At 36.8% G+C, this 19,099-nt stretch overlaps 2 protein-coding genes and 1 long non-coding RNA gene across 3 annotated transcripts in view; 1 reads left to right on the top strand and 2 right to left on the bottom strand.

Annotated features, from left to right (window-relative positions):
• The window catches only part of LOC141577946 (uncharacterized), a 169,090-nt gene extending 158,982 nt beyond the window's left edge, over positions 1 to 10,108 (bottom strand). Inside the window, exon 1 of the long non-coding RNA XR_012507602.1 lies at positions 9,987 to 10,108. This is a non-coding gene — a long non-coding RNA (uncharacterized LOC141577946). The remainder of the gene's footprint in view (positions 1 to 9,986) is intronic.
• LOC105064714 (olfactory receptor 11H6-like) lies at positions 3,048 to 5,331 on the bottom strand. The gene is made up of 2 exons (XM_010949715.2): positions 5,292 to 5,331; positions 3,048 to 3,994 (listed from the first exon to the last, which is right to left on the bottom strand). The coding sequence occupies exons 1-2, from the start codon at positions 5,329 to 5,331 to the stop codon at positions 3,048 to 3,050; spliced, it is 987 nt and encodes a 328-aa protein (XP_010948017.2).
• A 5,400-nt stretch (positions 10,109 to 15,508) lies between the features above and the next one.
• Positions 15,509 to 16,483, top strand: LOC105064683 (olfactory receptor 11H4). Its single transcript, XM_010949698.3, has one exon. It carries the CDS (start codon positions 15,509 to 15,511, stop codon positions 16,481 to 16,483), a length of 975 nt encoding a protein of 324 aa, XP_010948000.2.
• The last annotated feature ends 2,616 nt before the right edge of the window (positions 16,484 to 19,099 follow it).

Genomic DNA, 19,099 nt, shown 5'->3' with positions numbered 1-19,099 from the left:
TTCATATCCAGTGAAAGACAATCTACTTTCTATCACTCTAGATGCCCTGTATTTCTTTTCTTTGATTGCACTAACACTTTAAGTACAATGTCGAATAGAAGTGGTGAGAACAGACATTATTGTCTTGTTTCTGAGTTTAGGAGACACACATCCACTTTCACCATTAATATAATGTTAGCTATAGGTTTTTGAAAATGCTCTTTAGAGACTGAAGAAGTTTCTGTCTATCCCAGTGTGCTAAGAACTTTTATCAGGAATAGATGTTGGTTAGAATATGTGCAGGTATATAGTGTATTATCTAGATATTTATGAGACAACTTGGGCACTTAACTACATTATCTAACAGGGTTTAAATGGGAAAACTAATGTCAAGTTTCAAACAACCCAGTTCTGAGAAAATTTTGCCCTCAACTTTCAATCATGTCAAGATTAACTTCTTTTTCAGTTTTAGGTCACCCTTTCCTTCAACTCCTAACTTTTCATGAGCAAGCAGCTGTGGGAGCCCTGTACAGGAAAATTACTTTCAGTGGAGAAAGAAATGTAATACACTTCTTAAGGCAAATATATAATATCAACAATTCCTTTCAATCTTGTGAATAGTCCTCTAAAGTATATTTCTACATGACAGAAAGAAACTTTGGTAGCCAAATTTAAGGGTTATTAATCTTTAACTTCGGTGAACATGCAATTAACTCTAAATTTTATTCCTGAAATAAGACTTAGTAAATTATGAAAGTCTAGGTCAGACTTTTGGGTTAAGGAAGATCATTAGAAAGCTCATACTTGGACCACAATTCTTAGATCTGGGAAGAATTCCTTCTATTGAGTTATACTTCTACATAACGCTTTTGCATTTTATTGAGGAATGTTATAAAAAGCAACTCTATTGAACCAGCTATAAACATATATATAAAACATTACTTGGGAAACCACTGTTCACTCTGTCTTAAGACAGTGTTTCTAATATGAACCCCAATGAATGAAATTATTTTAGACCTAGGAGCCAGTAATTTAGATTCTCCTGAAGAACCCATTTGTTTTCTTTTTACAGATAACAAAAGTCATATAATAGATAATTCTCCATTCCTCACTCTGCTTTAAAGTGCATTGACAACATACATGGGGATTTGACTTTCTACCAGCATAAAATCTTATGATCCACAAAGCTTCATTCTATTTTTTTTTCAATTCATATTTCTCTTCTTTTTTTTTTTGGTACATTTTTTGTTGGATACATCAAATCCTTAATAAAACAAGGAGGAATATAGTGAAGACATTTTTAATTAAACATGTTAGTAAATAAGTAGTTCCAAATTGAGAATTGCTCAGAACTGTGGGTAAGGTGGGATTTTATTAACATGGAATTTTTATTAAGGTAGCATTTTTATTATGCTTTACCCTTAGGTTTTTGTATTGTGCAGGCTTCCCCAGAGTTCACATAAAACACTCGTTATTGTGACCCAGAAGATTCTAGATGATTTGATAATGCCTACCTCTCCAGCCTCATACACCATTTTCTCCTGGCCAAAATTAATCTTTATTAATCTGAAAATCCCACAATTAAACATGCACTTATGTGGAACTTAATTCCCCTATATCTTTGCATGCCTTATTCCCTTACTTGAAATATCACCTCCTCACAAACACATTCTCTGACCATCCAATCTAAACTATGCCCTATCCTACCCCAACAATTTCTATATCCATACTCTCCTTTATTCTTTGTATATTACTTAAACGATTTCTGAAATTACAGATTTATGGGTTTAACTGCTTATTATCTGTCTCTCTCACTAGAATGTAGTTTCACAAAGGCAGAAACTCGATCTTCTATATTGACACAAACCCAGTGTATATCAAAGAGGTAAATAAATGTTTACTCAATAAATGAATGAAATGTATCAACCCCAGATGCCAACTGAGTAATATATTTTTTGACCAAATAGTTGGGCCAAATCACCTCGAGCTGTCATCAAATTCCACTGCAGCTGTCTTCACTTCAGTATGCTAAAATCACTGGCTTTTGCCCTCTGTCTTCTTTACCTCTCTTGGGCTGTGTGCTCAATTCAACCTTCCTTAATGTGAAACTAACCCAAATTGTATTGCTACTATATACCTATCTTCTTTTTAAATGTAAGCCCATTTCCAGGTATCTTAATTATCTTGCACAGATTTTAAAAAAGGTAGGAAGAATGTAGCCTATTTCTTATTTTATAAATGGAGGATTTGAAAACAGAGGCAGGAAAAAAACTTCTACTGCTACTGTTCCGAGTGTTTGAGTTACCTATAGTACTCATTCTAACTTCTTTCACATTTCCCAACTAATCAAAGATTTTTATTCCTCAGTCACATACTTATTTAAAATAGTGACACTATAAGATTAGTCTGTGAACTAGTGATGGTCTAGGTGTACCAGAATTACTTGCGTAACATTAAAACAAGGATCTCCAGGGTACATTTTAAAGATTTTGATTTAAGAGATTTGAAGAAAAGCCTCTTTTAAAGGAATCTACTCTTTTAAAAAGCTCTTCAAGTAATTATGAAACAGATTTGGGAGATTTGGGAGTGCTTTAGATCATTATTCTTTTGTATGTCAATTAAATAAAATTTGGGGTTTGATTTTTTACTTATTGGCACTAATTTCCATTTATCTGAAAGGTATGAATGCTCTTCTCTTCTGCAGAAGTAGGGCAAAGATCTTTAGGCTAGAGAAACCAACTGTAAGAATGGATGGAGTTAATAGAGGTCGAAAAGCATGAGGTCAGAGACCAGGAATGTGAACACTGATAAAAGGGCAAGTGCTTATTAGAGATCAGGTTAAGAGAAGAGTCTAAAGTCCAGACATCCAGGACATTTGATTCTAGTTACCATCTACCAAATCCTGATTTGAAGGCAAAGACTGGTTTAATTCAGTGTACTAATGTTCATTATTGGCTAGGCAGTAATAGATCAATTCGAGTCTGCATCTCTAGGTGCAAATGAATAAAGACCTACTTTTAAATGGGAAATAGAAATGAACAAAAATAATAATTCTGATCTTTATCCATTCACTTCCTCTGACTAATTTTTGTGCAGATCTGAATTTTTTTCAAGGCAGCCTTCATGTCCTTGTTCCGGAGACTATAAATCAGAGGGTTTACAAGTGGGGTCACTGATGAGTAGAACAAAGTTATAATCTTTTGTATCCCAGCTGGATTTCCAGAGGTTGGGCTGATGTACATTACCATGAGGGTTCCATAGAACAGAGACACAACAACCAAGTGGGAACCACAGGTGGAGAAGGCTTTACGCTTGCCAGCCGCTGAAGGGACACTCAGCACTGCTCTGAGAACCAGGGTGTAGGACCAAAGGATGAAGAAGAGGGTGATGAAGATTATAAGAGAGCTCAATATAGAACAGGAAAGCTCAATTCCAGGGGCAGGGATGCAGGACAGGGCCAGTAAAGGACCAGGGTCACAGACAAAGTGGTCAATGGTATTGGGGCCACAAAAGGGGAGTTGTGTGATAAAATAAATAGGGACTGGATAGCAGAGGAAGGCTATTACCCAGCAGAGGGCCACCAAGTTCATGCAGAGATGGCTGCTCATGATAGTAGGATAGTGGAGAGGTCGGCAGATGGCCAAATACCGATCAAAAGCCATGAGGGGCAGTAAGAAGGTCTCAGTGGTGCCCATGGAGAAGAAGAAGTAGAACTGGAGGAAGCAGGCAGTGAAAGAGATGGTTTTGGTCTCAGATAGGAAATTTCTTAACATATTGGGAACAGTTGTGTTGATGTAACAGATCTCCAAGAACGAGAAGTTGGCCAGCAGAGTGTACATGGGCGTGTGAAGCCTGTTATCAAGCTTCACTGCGCAGACAATGGCCCCATTCCCCATCAATGTGAGGATATAGGACACAAAGAACAGCATGAAGAGAAGGACCTGAACTTCTCTGGAGCAGGGAAAATTCAGGAGTATGAATTCAGTCACAGTCTTGACTCCTGACACATTCATGGCTTCCTAAGGGGTGGAGAGAAAAGAATGACAATGACAAAGATGACTTTATTCTTTAATCTTCAGGAATATTTCCTCTTAAGAGACCTCTAAGTCCCTCAGATCTTAGTATTCTATTAAATAACTAATAATCTAACTATACTGCTGAAGACTGTCAAACTTTGAGAGTGCTAGATATGATCAGACTTTGAATCTTGGACTTTCTCATTCCTCTTTCAGAATTTTCTCACAGATAAAGACAGGATCTTATGCAACAAGCAGTTTGGAGGTTAATGACAGTACTTGCAAATGTAAATAGGTATGATAACCATATATTAGTATCTACAGAATGAGATATAAAAGATTCTTAATATTGGACACAGAATTTCAATTACTTGGATCTTAGGAACTAGAGACACAAATGTTAGGCAACAGAAGAAGAGAGGTGGAAAAGGTAAACAACACACTGAAATCTTTATGCACTTCACTTTTATTCTGGATCAGTGTTGGAACAATAAGTGCTGACATCTTAATGTGGTCTGATAATCGAAATGAAAAATGTCAAATGTACTATCCTTTCTTCAGTGTTCATCAAAGTTGGTTAATTCAAGAAAAGTTTGAACATCCAGACACCTACAAAATGGCTTTCAATTTGGTCTTATCTTTTACCTATTGAATTAAAATATTCCCTTAAAACTTTGGTCTAACTTAAAACTCTACTTATAATTTTTTTGAAGTGAGCAGTGTATCTGTATATTACTTGAGAATTTGTGAGGGTTTTGCCTTGAGGTGTCAGGATTCACAGAAAGGCCTCTATCCTGCTTTAGGGACAGATTCAGAACATCACAAATGCTTACAATGTCATCAGTAGTTTGGTCTTAACTAATTTTTTTTTCTGGATCCCTTCCGTTAGTGAGGGTCAGTCATCATTTGGGCCTAAAAGACCCAAAGTGACATGACTGAGTGATGATATTTATTCAGTAAAATGTAAGTACAGAATACAGACCCAGATACTTGTAATAGAAGTATTCTAGCTAAGAGTATTTATTCATATATTAGTTGTAAAATGTATTAATTTCCAGATCACATAATGTCATAGCTTGAAGGATAATCTTGATGATTGCAATTAGTGACACAAGGGATAAGACAAATTCAGAATTTTTCGTATCACACCTCACTTCCAGGCTCCTCTACAGTATGTGAAGAGATCATATATGGCACAGCAAAGCTGTAAATAATTCCTCTGTAGCAGAAATTGAGAGTAACCCAGAAGCCAAAGAAACCCTGAGGAAAGAGTGAAAATAGCGAGAAATACTTGGCGACTAATATGTCTGAGGATTCCAATGGCTTTGTAAACCATGTGGGAGTGAACTCACCAATCTGCAGTGCTCAGACGTCACATTGCTCTCTCTCCTGTAGAGTCAGCAGATGATCATCATCAAATACAGGTAAAAATAGGGAGAGTTTAAGTTCTTTCTGCCCTGCTCCTCAGAGCTGTTTCATCAGTTATTTCCAGATGTCACTTCACTAACATCTTCGCTCCCCCAAAGACCTGGTTCTTACTGGGTACAGCTCCTGGTTAATAACGACAGAATTTATATACTATTGAGGCTCTTACCTCATACTCGTCTCTCTCACTTCTCTGGTTCCCAGCCGTCTTCATTGTAAGGATGAATCTCCTTACATTAATTTATATACTTGAGGTGTTAGTGTTTTATAGTCACACAAAAGAAGGCAGAGCTAAAAAGCATACTTAAGAGCTGTCCTCTACTTGTACCTCTTCTGAACCTGTCTCCTCACATAGAACTGGTGGTTCTGCCTCGTAATCTATTTTCACTGCAGCAAATGGCAGGCAAGATGGAGGGCATGGCATCCTTGGCAGTCAACAGCCCAGAGAAGGGGTTAGCCTTGCTGGATACTGATACTGGTTTGGAGAGAAACTGGCATATTTGCTGCACAACAGAGATTTATCTATGTTGTTCTGAAACCTATGTCTTATTTCTTCTGACAGTTATAGCTTCCTATGAATTCTAGAAGTGGGAATTCATGAGGAAAGATTATCAGGTGTATCCCAAATGTTCTCTTCCCTTTGGAGCCCACTAATTGGCCTTTGGGACCAGTTTTTCCAGTGGTGAACAATCATCTCATGCTATTTTTAGAGCAGATGTTTATTTTGCCCTATAGATAGGTTACTCTCATGATGGTGCAAACACTACAGCAACTCCTTAGCTGGAACACAAGGTTTTTGTTTATCTTCTTATTCCTTTCTATCCATTTTATTCATTTTTTGCATCTGTCTGCAAGTTTGGACTCTCTAATTTGTCAGTATCAGAGTTATGTCATCAGAGTTCTTGTTCTCTTTTCTATTGACTCATTCAGTGGCTTGAAAAGGGTTATTCTCTTTTTTTCTTTTTCTTTTTTTTTTTTTTTTTGTAAAAAGGTTTCTCTCCCGGATCAGCTCTGTGCTTCTAGCATGATAGTGATAAGTAAATACCATTTCATGGTGAACAAGTCCCAGAAGCAGAGATCACGATGCAAGTGTGAAATGCCAAATTTCTAGAAGATACCTCCCCATCTAGCCCTTTAGAGTATTTCAAACTGTGCTCAGCAGGTATCCTTAAAAGTTGGTATGATTGTTGATACTTTCTATCTTCTTTTAGGTAAGGCATTGCTGAAAGAAATGACTCAAACTTTTGAGCCTCTTTGTTTTCTTTTTATTGATGTATAATTGGCACGTAATAGTATATTAGTTTTAAGTGTATATTATAATGGCTCAATAGTTCTATATATTGCAAAATGATCACCATAATAAGTCTACTTAACATCCGTCACCATATATACAAAATCTTTTTCTTGTGATAAGAAATTTTAAGATCTACTCTCTTAGAAACTTTCAAACATGCAATACAATATTCCTAACTATACCATGCTGTATATTACACCCCCAAGGACTTATTTTTAAACTGGAAGTTTGTGCCTTTTGATCCCCTTTGCCCATCTCACCCCTCATCCCCCACCTCTGGCAACCACCAATCTGTTCTTTGTATCTATGAGCTTCGTTTGTGGGGAGGGGATTATTTTGTTTTTAGATTTCACATATAAGTGAGATCATATGGTATTTGTCTTTCTACGTATTACTTATTTTACTCAGCATAATACCCTCAAGGTCCATCTGTGTTGTTACAAATGGCAAGATTTCATTTTTAATGGCTCAGTAATATTCCATTTTATATACATACGTGTGTGTATATATAAATACAAAAAAATTTTCTGTATCCATTCATATACTGATAAACTCTTACATTGTTTCCATAAATTGGCTATTGTAAATAATGCTGCAATGACATGGGAGTGCATACATCTTTTCTAATTAATGTTTTCATTTCCTTTGTATACATTCCCAGAAGTGGAATTGCTGGATCACACAGCAGTGCTATTTTTAATTTTTGGAGGAATTCTATACTGTTTTCCATGGTGGCTGCACCAATTTATATTCCCAACAGTGCAAAGGGTTCTCTTTTCCCTACATCCCTTCCCAACACTTGTTATTTCTTGTCTTTTTTTAATTGTCATTCTAACAGGTGTGAGGTGATATCTCATTGTGGTTATGATTTGAATTTCCCTGATGATTAGTGATGTTGAGCATCTTTTCATGTACCTGTTGGCTGTCTGTACATATTCTTTGGGAAAATATCTATTTAGATCTTCTACCTGTTTCTAACAGAATTTTTTTTGCTCTTGAGTTAGATCTTCTACCTGTTTCTAACAGAATTTTTTTTGCTATGGATCTTTATATATTTTGGATTATTAATCCCTTATCAGATATATCATTTGAATATATTTTCTCCATTTCAGTAGGTTGCCTTTTCATTTTGCTGATGGTCCTTCACTGGGCTGAAGCTTTTTATTCTGAGCTTTTATTGTCTTTGCTCTTGGTGTCATATCCAAAAATTATTACAAAAACTGATGTCAAGAGGCCTACTGCCAATGTTTTCTTCTACTAGTTTTATGGTTTCAGGTCTTACATTCAAGTCTTTAATCAATTTTGAGTTAATTTTTGTTTATAGTATAAGATAGTGACCCAGTTTCATTCTGTTGCATGTGGCTATCCAGCTTTTTTCAACATCATTCACTGAAGAGAATATCCTTCCCCACTGTATATCCTTGCCTCCTTTCTCATAAATGAATTGATCATATATGTGTGGGTTTATTTCTGGTCTCTCTGTTCTGTTCCATTGATCTGTGTGTCTGTTTTTATGCCAATACCATACTGTTTTTATCACCATAGCTTTGAAATATAGTTTGAAATTAAGAAGTGTGATGCCCTTTAATCATCAGAGAAATGTAAATCAAAGCCACAATGAGATATCACCTCACACCTGTCAGAATAGCTCTCATCAAAAAGACCACAAATAACAAAAGTTGGCAAACATGTGGAGAAAATGGAACCTTTATACGCTGCTGGTGGAAATGTAAATTGGTACAGCCATTGTGGAAAACAGTATGGAGGTTCCTCAAAAAAACTAAAAATAGAACTACCAAATGATCCAGCAATCTGAAGAAAATGAAAACACTAATTCAAGAAAAGACATGAACCCCAATGTTCATATAGTATTATTTAGCCAAGATATGAAAGTAACCAAAGTGTCTATCAACAGATGAATAGATAAAGAATTTGCGGTATTTATATATATGTATACATACACACACACTTACACGCAAACAATGGAATACTACTCAGCCATAAAAAAGAATAAAATTTTGCCATTTGCAATATAGATAAACCTGGAGGGTATTAAGCTTAGTGAAATAAGTCAGACAGAGAGAGACAAATACTGTACATTATCACTTAAATGTGGAATCTAAAAACTAAAACGAATGAATATAACAAAACAGAAACAGACTCACAGATATAGAGAATAAACTAATGGTTACCAGTGGGGGAAAGGAGGAGGGAGGAGCAAGATAAAGGTAGGGGTTTAAGAGGTAAAACTACTACATATAAAATAAATATGATACAAGGATATATTGTACACCACAGAGAATATAGCCAATACTTTATAATAACTTTAAATGTAATATAATCTATAAAAACTTTGAATCACTATATTAAACACCTGAAACTAATACATTATAAACTAACTATACCTCAATAAAAATAAATTAATAATAATAAGAAAACAAACATACCAAACAAAAAATGGGCCAAAGATCTTAACAGACACCTCACCAAAGAAGACATACAGATATCAGATAAGCGTAAGAAAAGATGTCCTGCGTCATACATAATCAGGGAAATGCAAATTAAAGCAATAATTAGATACTCCTACACACCTATTAGAACGGTCAATATCAAGTTCACTAACAAGATCAAATGCTGGTGAGGATGTAGAGCAGCAGGAACTCCCACACACTGCTGGTGGGAATGCAAAACGGTACAGCCACTTCAGAAGACAATTTGGAGTTTTTTTTTACAAAGTTAAGCATACCCTTACCATATGAGCCAGCAATGGCATTCCTTGGTTTTCATTGCATAGGAGTTGAAAACTTATGTCCACACAAAAATCTGCACGCAGCTATTTTTGGCAGCATTAGTCATAACTGCCAAACTTTGGAAGCAACTGAGATGTTTTTCAGTAGGTGAACAGATAAACTGTGGCACATCCAGCCATGAAACATTATTCAATGGTAAAAAATATTTCACTCTCAACCATGAAAAGACCTGCAAGAATCTTAAATGCATATTACTAACTGAAATAAGCCAATCTAAAAAAGGCTACAAACTGCACGATTCCAACTGTAACATTCTGCAAAGGGCAAAACTATGGAGACGACAGACAATGCGGGGAAAGGCGCAAAACCACCCAGGCCTTTCCAGTTTCTCAAGATTCAAACGAGACGGCTCAGGTTTTAATCCTCCCCTCAGGGACCGCAAAAGAAGGAAATGTTGAAGTGCTCAAACCACAAGATTAAAAATCGAAACACCAAGGTGATGTGGAAGCTCACGCCTCATACCTCAGGCCTGAGGAGCCCCTCGCCCGACGTTCCCATCTCCCCACAGGACGCTCTCCTGCCGCAGAACCCGAGGTGCCCTCCGACTGCGGGGACGCACAGGCTAGGCGGGCGCGCTGACGTCAGCGTGCGTCCGTGGGCCCTGCGGCGGCGGCGGCGGCGGGGTTCCGAGACGCCAGATCCTAGTGGCCGGTTAGCGTTTCCTGTTTACACCGCCGCTTTCCAGCCTGAGGTATGTGCCGGGTTGCTGCCCTGCTTCCCTGCTTACTGCGCCAGCACTGCGGTTTACAGTCCTGAAGAATCTCCTTTTTCCCCCTCCTTTTACCCCTCCGGTAATAAATCCCCCCACCCAAAACAGTAATAATGCGTGCCAGAGGTGGGGGAAGGCTGTTGGAATAATGAGTAGGCAGAGTACAGAGAATTTTTAGGGCAGTGAGAATGCTCCGTGTGTTATTATAATGACGGATATAGGGCCAATACCATAGACTGTACAGTAAGTACCAAGGGTGAGTCCTAAGATAAACCATGGAGTTTGGGTGATTATGATATGACAGTGTAGCTTCATCTTTGGTAAAAATTAAAAATGCACCATTCTGGTGAGTGATGTCAATAAACGGCAAGGTTATGTATGTGTGTGGGTAGAGGGTATGTGGGAAATCTCTGTGTCTTCCTCTCAATTTTGTTGTAAATCTAACCTAAAACTGCTCTAAAAAAATATAAATAAAGATCTAGAAGAAAAAGCTATCTGACTTATGTCAGAAAACATAGTAGATATTAATGAACTCCCTGATAAAGAACTAAAAAGGATAATAAAATATATATGACACCAGCACACTCATGACACATAAGAAACAAGATACTGTGAGAGACAACATAAACAATGAATTGGTTGGATCAGTAAGTAAAACTTTAAATTTCAGAATAGGACATCTTTGAGAACACTAGAATCCAAGACAAAAAAAGAAAGCAGAATAAATTATATTGTTCTAATTATAATAAGGACCATAAATCAGAGAAGCAAAATTTTGTATAGCATAATACTTCAAAAAGAATTTAATCAGTTAGGTTCCCCATGATTTTCTCAAAAAATATTTTTACAGCTTTCTTTAAAATATAATACATGGCAGAAAATGAATAAAACACATATGTAAAGTAGAGTGAGTGTAATGAATAATTATAAAGAGCAAATAGCCAATAACCAATACAAAAGATAAGAAATAAGACATTGTAAGTCCTTTTGGTTTTGACTATACCTATGTCTCGCACTTATTTTGTAAACTTCTTTTCTTTATACTTTTTATTTGTCTACTAAAAATAGATTTACCTGTTTAAAAACTTTACATGAGAGGAATCATAATATATTCTATTTTTAAAATTTGTCTGCTTGTACTTTATATACAGTAAAATTCACTCCTTGAATTAACTTCACTTTCATCAGTTTCTGCTTATATATTTTAATGCTCTGTTGTTAGATACATCATACATTTGGAATTGTTGTATCTTCGTGGAAAAATGACCTCTTTAGGATATTTCATACTTTATTCTTAGTAATGCTCCTCATTCTGAAGTCTACTTTGTCCATGTTAATGTAGCTCCTACAACTTTTTTTTGATTAATGACTGTATGGTACATGTTTTTCTAACATTTTTACAGTGGATTTCACGTAGACAGCATATTATTGAGTCTTGCTTTTTTCCCCCAACTTACAATATCAGTCTTTTAATGAGTTTTTTTTAGACCAGTTGTATTTCACTTCTGATACAGTTGATTAAAATCTACCATTTTGCTAACTGCATTCTATATTCTATCTATTCATTTCTTTTTTCCCTCTTTTTCTGCCTTCTTTTGGCTTATTTTTTATAAATCAGTTTTAACTCCATTATTCCCTTATTATTTGTATCTCTTTTTAAAATTTTTAAATGGTTTTCCTAGGGTCTACATACATACATGTTTATTTAATCAGAGTCTGACTTCTAATAATAGTATGCTACTTTACATGTTGTATAAGGGATTTATACTACTATATATATTCCCAATTCCTCACTCTTATCCTTTGAGCTATTTTTTGTCATAGATTTTACTTTTATGTATAAACACACAAAATATTGCTACTATATATTTCTTTTATTTCATTTCCAGTGCCTTTAATTTCTTTGGTGAAGCCACGTGTCGGTCTGGTATCATATTCCTTCTGCCTAAAAAAATTAAACATTATTCACAGTGCAGGTCTACTGACTAACTTATCTCAGTTTGTATATGAAAGTATATACTTCTTCATTATTTTCCAGCTTTACTGAAATATAATTGATAAATAAAAATTGTATATATTTAAGTTATACACTGATATTTTTAAGATATACAACATGGTGATTTAATATGTGTATACACTATGAAATGCTTACCACCTCAAGTTAATTAACACATCTATTACCTCACATAGTTACCTTTTTTGTGTAGTGAGAACACTTAAGATCTCCCTTAGCAGATTTCAAGTACAATACAATACAATATTATTAATTATAGTCACTGTGCTGTACGTTAGATCTGCAGAACTTATTCATCTCAAGTTTGTATTCATCTGGAAGTTTGTACCCTTTAACCAACATCTCCCTATCTCTTGCACCCACCAGCCCCTGGAAATCACCATTCAGCAAGCTGGATTGAGGAGTTCAACTTTTTAGATTCCATATATAAGTGAAATCATACAGTATTTATATTTCTGTGTTTGACTTACTTCACTTATCATAATGTCCTCCATGTTCATCCATGTTGTTGCAAATTGTAGAATTACCTTCATTTTTATGACTGAACAGTATTCTATAGCGTTCGCTGTTTGGGTCTTTTCTGGTTTTATACGTAATTAGGATTGCTTTTATTTCTGTGGAAAATGCCATTGGAATTTTGATAGAGATTGCACTGAATCTACAGATGGCTTTGAGCAGTATGGACATTTTAACAATATTAATTCTTCCAGTTCATGAACACACAATAGCTTCCCACTAATTTGTGCTTTCATCAATTTCTTTCACCAACATCTTATACTTTTCAGTGTACAGAACTCTCACCTCCTTGCTTAAATTGATTTCTAGGTATTTTTCCCTCTTGATGCTTGAAGTATTTCTGGCCTGATTTTAAAGTGACCAACAGAATACAGTTTCCTGTTTCACTGTGTTGTAGCAATTCATTTAAGCTAGAGAGGAAATATTTGTTCACAAACATGTCTCATTTTCAAAATTAAAGCCATGGGCAAAACTTCCATTTTTCCCACTGATCTGCACAGAGGGTGATTCCTTAATGGAATTGAATCTCTGCAGTGAAAATCCTCCTGATGTTTGCCCAGTATTTCCCCTGGATTCTCCGTTTCCTTGACTCCAGCAACCCTCTAGGAGCTACTCTATTGAAATGTAGATAAGCTCCAAAGTTTGAAAAGAGGAGATACCCCAGGGGAAACTCAGGAAGCCGCTGGGACCACCTGGGGAGAGACATGGAGTTTTAGAGTAATCCCTAAGATTAAACACTGCTTTATATCTTAATTTTCTCAGCAAACTCCTAGAAAGCAAATCTCTGGAGCCTCTAGAAGTGAAGGAAGTCTACTGGACCACATAAAATACCCTCACCTGGAGTTTTCCTCACCAGAGCCAATGAGGAGAAGATGCCTTTGTGTTCAACTACACCGTGCCCATCCCTCACTCCAAGCTGAGCCAGGAAATTCACCGAATGTAAGAGAAAATGACTAATTGTCCATACTACAGCCACTGCTGTGATATACAACAGAGTTCATTTTACTTTATCAATCTGATTAGTCATTATTCCTCTGTAATGGTATAGTAAACATTGTATTTGAACATAGGACATTTATGTTCATTGGATTAAAAGTCATGCACCCTCTGTGAAGCCTATCTGTAAATGAACAGTTAGAACAGATCATCTGCACCATTTTTTCCAATTCTATGATTTTATGACTAATAGGAACCATCTTTCTGGAAGCAATCTCAACTTCCAGGAGTAATAAGGTGGTATAGTCTACGCTCAGACTACCTGAGAAGACAGTTTACCAAGTGAAGGACATTTGGAAGGAAGCTGTTTAATCAAGCTATTTCCAAATAGTGTGTGGACTGCTGAGTTGATTGGCTGATTGGTTGGCTGGTTTCTTGTGTTGGAAAGAAGTGTATGAAAAAGCTGGTCTTCTCTGATTTTCCTCATATAACAATTTATAAATCCCCAAAACATGAGAAACAGTATGTTTCTGGCATAAAATAGTGAATATTTCATTCTAATACCCTAACTATTCCCAGAGAGTAATTTTGGAGGCTTTGGAATGTGGAGTTATGCAGAACTTAACAGAGTCATTAAGCTTTCCATTAAGCTTCCCACCCTTTGATCATCCCATTACTTATCTACACTTTCACCAAAAGCAACAGGAAAGATACCATTGCTGCCAATAAATCTTACAGGGTATGGTAGCAGAAAAGATGAAGAGAGGTGTGAAGTTGTCAGTGTATGATGGAGAGTGCCCTCAACTGTTACTCCCGTTAATCCAACATGGTTCATTTTTTCAGAAAGGAGGAGAAGCAGCACAGATCTCATGACTTTGGTTTCTGGTGTAAATCTGTGAGCCTGTGCTTAGTTCCTGACCTGTAGCAGAGAAAGTGATTTATTTATGCTTTGTAAATAACAGTCTGGGAATCATCCATTGAGCACCTTATTCAGTGAAGGTAGTAAACAGATACCTTTTGAATTCAACATTGATTGGAAAACTGGACAACTTTAGAGTGCGCATGCTCAAACTTCCTTTTTCATGCTTTTTGAAAAACCACCAACAGGGGACTAGTCCAAATCCTGGTTCCTAAGTATCATAAACTTAAAAATAGGGATATTTTAAAATAATATTCTCACTTGTTCTTTAAAGCAAATATTTATGATGTACTGGGTCTTGTGTATATTGTTTAGGTATCACTCAGCTGGTTAGACTGATATTTCAAAAGAAAATCTCTAAAGGGAAATTAGGAACAGCCTGGAGTCTTGAGTGTAGTGATGTCTGTGACAATTAATTCAGTTGATTAGACTATTCTGAAAAGCCAGTGTCCTGAGGTAAGTTTTATCTCCATGTATAAGTCAACTGATTCTGTTCTGTTGCCATTTTTAGCTCAACCTCTCACCAGCTATTCTCAAAATATACATCACTTTTTTAACAAAATAAGCTGAACAAGAGAAAGTGGATGAGTTTGTGCATAAAGACCCATAATCAACTTTAGAAAAACAGACCAAAATCAGAGAAGGTCCTCTTAAAGATCAAAATTTAAAAGAAAAATTTGTACCACTGGTTGTACTAACTGATACAGATCTTGCTGCACTGGACTTTAGCAAAGTAATCCTGAGACTTAGAACCACAATCAGTTCAAAGTAAGGTGGGATTTATTCCCAACTGGTTTCAAAATATCTCATACATTTTCCTGTAGAGTTTAAGTTCCCTTTCAATAAAATCCATAAGACATGCAGGAAGCAAAGCAACTTGGGTTACAGTCATGTCTTTCTTCTTTGTAGATTTAAGAGCCATGAATAGGTCAGCAACATACATTGTGACGGAGTTTGTTCTCCTGGGATTCCCTGGGTGCTGGGAGATACAGATTTTTCTCTTCTCACTGTTGGTGATGGTTTATGCCTTGACCTTGCTGGGGAATGGAGCCATTATCTGTGCAGTGAGATGGGACCCACAACTACACACTCCCATGTACTTTCTACTGGGAAACTTTGCCTTCCTTGAGATCTGGTATGTTTCCTCCACTGTTCCTAATATGCTAGCCAACATTCTCTCCAAAACCAAGGCCATCTCATTTTCTGGCTGCTTCCTCCAGTTCTATTTCTTCTTTTCCCTGGGCACAGCTGAATGTCTCTTCTTGGCAGTAATGGCTTATGATCGGTACCAGGCCATCTGCCACCCACTGCACTACTCCACCATCATGACTGGGAAGCTCTGTAGAATGCTGGTGTCTCTCTGCTGGCTCATTGGATTCCTTGGCTACCCAATCCCCATTTTTTTCATCTCCCAACTCCCCTTCTGTGGACCCAACATCACTGATCACTTCCTGTGTGATATGGACCCACTGATGGCTCTGTCCTGTGCACCAGCTCCCATTACTGAATCTATTTTCTATACTCAGAGTTCCCTTGTCCTCTTTTTCACTATTATGTACATTCTTCAATCCTATACCCTGTTGCTCAGAGCTGTTTTTCAGGTCCCTTCTGCTGCTGGCCGGAGAAAGGCCTTTTCCACTTGTGGATCTCATTTAGCTGTGGTATCTCTTTTCTATGGGACAGTCATGGTAATGTATGTGAGTCCTACATATGGCATCTCAACTTTGATGCAGAAAATCCTCACACTGATATATTCAGTCATGACTCCTCTTTTTAATCCCCTGATCTATAGTCTTCGTAATAAGGACATGAAACTTGCCCTGAGAAATGTCCTGTTTGGAAGGAGAATTAGTCAAAATTCATGAGCCAAAGGTGTTCCATCCTTCCCTGTTCTAATGAAAAATAAGATGTGTTAAGTCCTTTCAGTTAAGTCCTTTTAGTCCACACTCTGAGTAGTTAGAGGCCATTTTTTTTCCCTGAAATTGCCCAGCTTAAATACCTATGCTGACTACTAAAACCTTAATTCACTGGACTTCAACATGCAGTAACTTTTCTTAAAGGCTTTCCTTGTTGGAATGATAAAATGGGATTGCTATATGAGGGAAACTAGACTTTCCTGAAAGATTTATCATCAGTTCTAGGACAAGTCTAATGTCCTTTACCAAATGGTTACAGTGGCTTTGTAAAAACATTTTTATTTAGGTATAACTGATATACAAAAAGACTGCACATGTTTCATGTATAGATTTAATGTACATAATGGTGCAGTGACTTTTAACAAACCATGAGACCTTTCTATAATCTCTAAGAGACACTTCTTTTTTACACTTAGTCTAACAATCTTATCTAAACACACTTTCTCTCTATTAAAAGAGAGAGAAAAAAAACTCTCAACCAGAAGAAACTCAACAAATTTACTTAGAGATGTAGTTCCTTTGTGGCAAGTTTGAAATGAAACTTGAATACATGCTAAGTAATAATTTGTTGTAGTTGCTTTTAACACTTCTGTATTACATGTACCACATTGTAAGGTAATTTATTTATTTACATGTGCTTCCCCTTAAGAGAGCTCCTCGAGGACAGGAACTGCCTTTCTCATTTCTGGATCCCTGTCACACAGTGAGAGAGGAAAGCAGCCCCTGGCACCTGGGAGCTGACCTAGCCTATCAGTCAGGTCTTGGTGTTGCCAGGAGCTGGCCTGGCACTGAACCAGGCCATGGTGTAGTCCTGTTGAACATGAACAAGTTCACAGAACGCCAGCATTAGACAAGGTGACTATGTGAGCACGATGGATCATGACAAAACAAGACCATTCTATAATCATATTGGAGCCAGACAAAATCAAGAACATTGTCCCAACCACAAAAAAAGACCCCAAATCGCCCTCTTTAGGCTAATATGAGTGACTGCTGTCTCTTCACCAAGTAAAGCTTTAGCCCAACTGCCTTCTAGATACTCAATCACAGAATTTTCTTCCATTTCTGACAGCATCCAGAGAAAACTTCCCCTCCCTTAAATTCTCCCCAAAGTCCACTAACACAAGCCCAAATCATATAATAAATCCCTCCTAACATCTTTCTACTGAGATGCCCCATGTTCCTCGTGGCATATGTTCTCTCTCTCTGCAAAAGCCAATAAATCCATCTTTGTTCAACCACAGGTGTGTTCCTGAAGATCTTTGCATTACTGGGAATCAACAGTAGCACAATACCTAGCATAGAGTAAGAGCTCAAAATGCCTGTAAAATACGTTCATCCCAATTTTTTTTAACATTTTTTATTGATTTATAATCATTTTACAATGTTGTGTCAAATTCCAGTGTTCAGCACAATTTTTCAGTTATTCATGGACATATACACACTCATTGTCACATTTTTTTCTCTGTGAGTTATCATAACATTTTGTGTATATTTCCCTGTGCTATACAGTGTAGTCTATTCTACAATTTTGAAATCCCAGTCTATCCCTTCCCACCCTCCACCCCCCTGGTAACCACAAGTCTGTATTCTCTGTCTGTGAGTCTATTTCTGTCCTTTATTTACGCTTTGTTTTTGTTTGTTTGTTTGTTTTTGTTTTTGTTTTTTAGATTCCACATATGAGCGATCTCATATGGTATTTTTCTTTCTCTTTCTGGCTTACTTCAGTTAGAATGACATTCTCCAGGAGCATCCATGTTGCTGCAAATGGCATTATGTTGTTGGTTTTTATGGCTGAGTAGTATTCCATTGTATAAATATACCACATCTTCTTTATCCAGTTGCCTGTTGATGGACATTTAGGCTGTTTCCATGTTTTGGCTATTGTAAATAGTGCTGCTATGAACATTGGGGTGCAGGTGTCATCCTGAAGTAGATTTCCTTCTGGATACAAGCCCAGGAGTGAGATTCCTGGGTCATATGGTAAGTCTATTCCTAGTCTTTTGAGGAATCTCCACACTGTTTTCCATAGTGGCTGCACCAAACTGCATTCCCACCAGCAGTGTAGGAGGGTTCCCCTTTCTCCACAGCCTCTCCAGCATTTGTCATTTGTGGATTTTTGAATGACGGCCATTCTGACTGGTGTGAGGTGATACCTCATTGTAGTTTTGATTTGCATTTCTCTGATAATTAGTGATATTGAGCATTTTTTCATGTGCTTTTTGATCATTTGTATGTCTTCCTTGGAGAATTGCTTGTTTAGGTCTTCTGCCCATTCTTGGATTGGGTTGTTTATTTTTTTCTTATTGAGTCGTATGAGCTGCTTATATATTCTGGAGATCAAGCCTTTGTCGGTTTCACTTGCAAAAATTTTCTCCCATTCCGTAGGTTTTCTTCTTGTTTTATTTCTGGTTTCCTTTGCTGTGCAGAAGCTTGTAAGTTTCATTAGGTCCCATTTGTTTATTCTTGCTTTTATTTCTTCTAGGAGAAAATTTTTGAGATGTATGTCAGATAATGTTTTGCCTATGTTTTCCTCTAGGAGGTTTATTGTATCTTGTCTTATGT

Source organism: Camelus bactrianus, chromosome 6, assembly GCF_048773025.1.
Source record: "Camelus bactrianus isolate YW-2024 breed Bactrian camel chromosome 6, ASM4877302v1, whole genome shotgun sequence".
NCBI classification, from domain to species: Eukaryota; Metazoa; Chordata; class Mammalia; order Artiodactyla; family Camelidae; genus Camelus; species Camelus bactrianus.
Note: the sequence above shows the minus strand (reverse complement) of the source record. Positions and strands in the feature narration are given on the sequence as shown.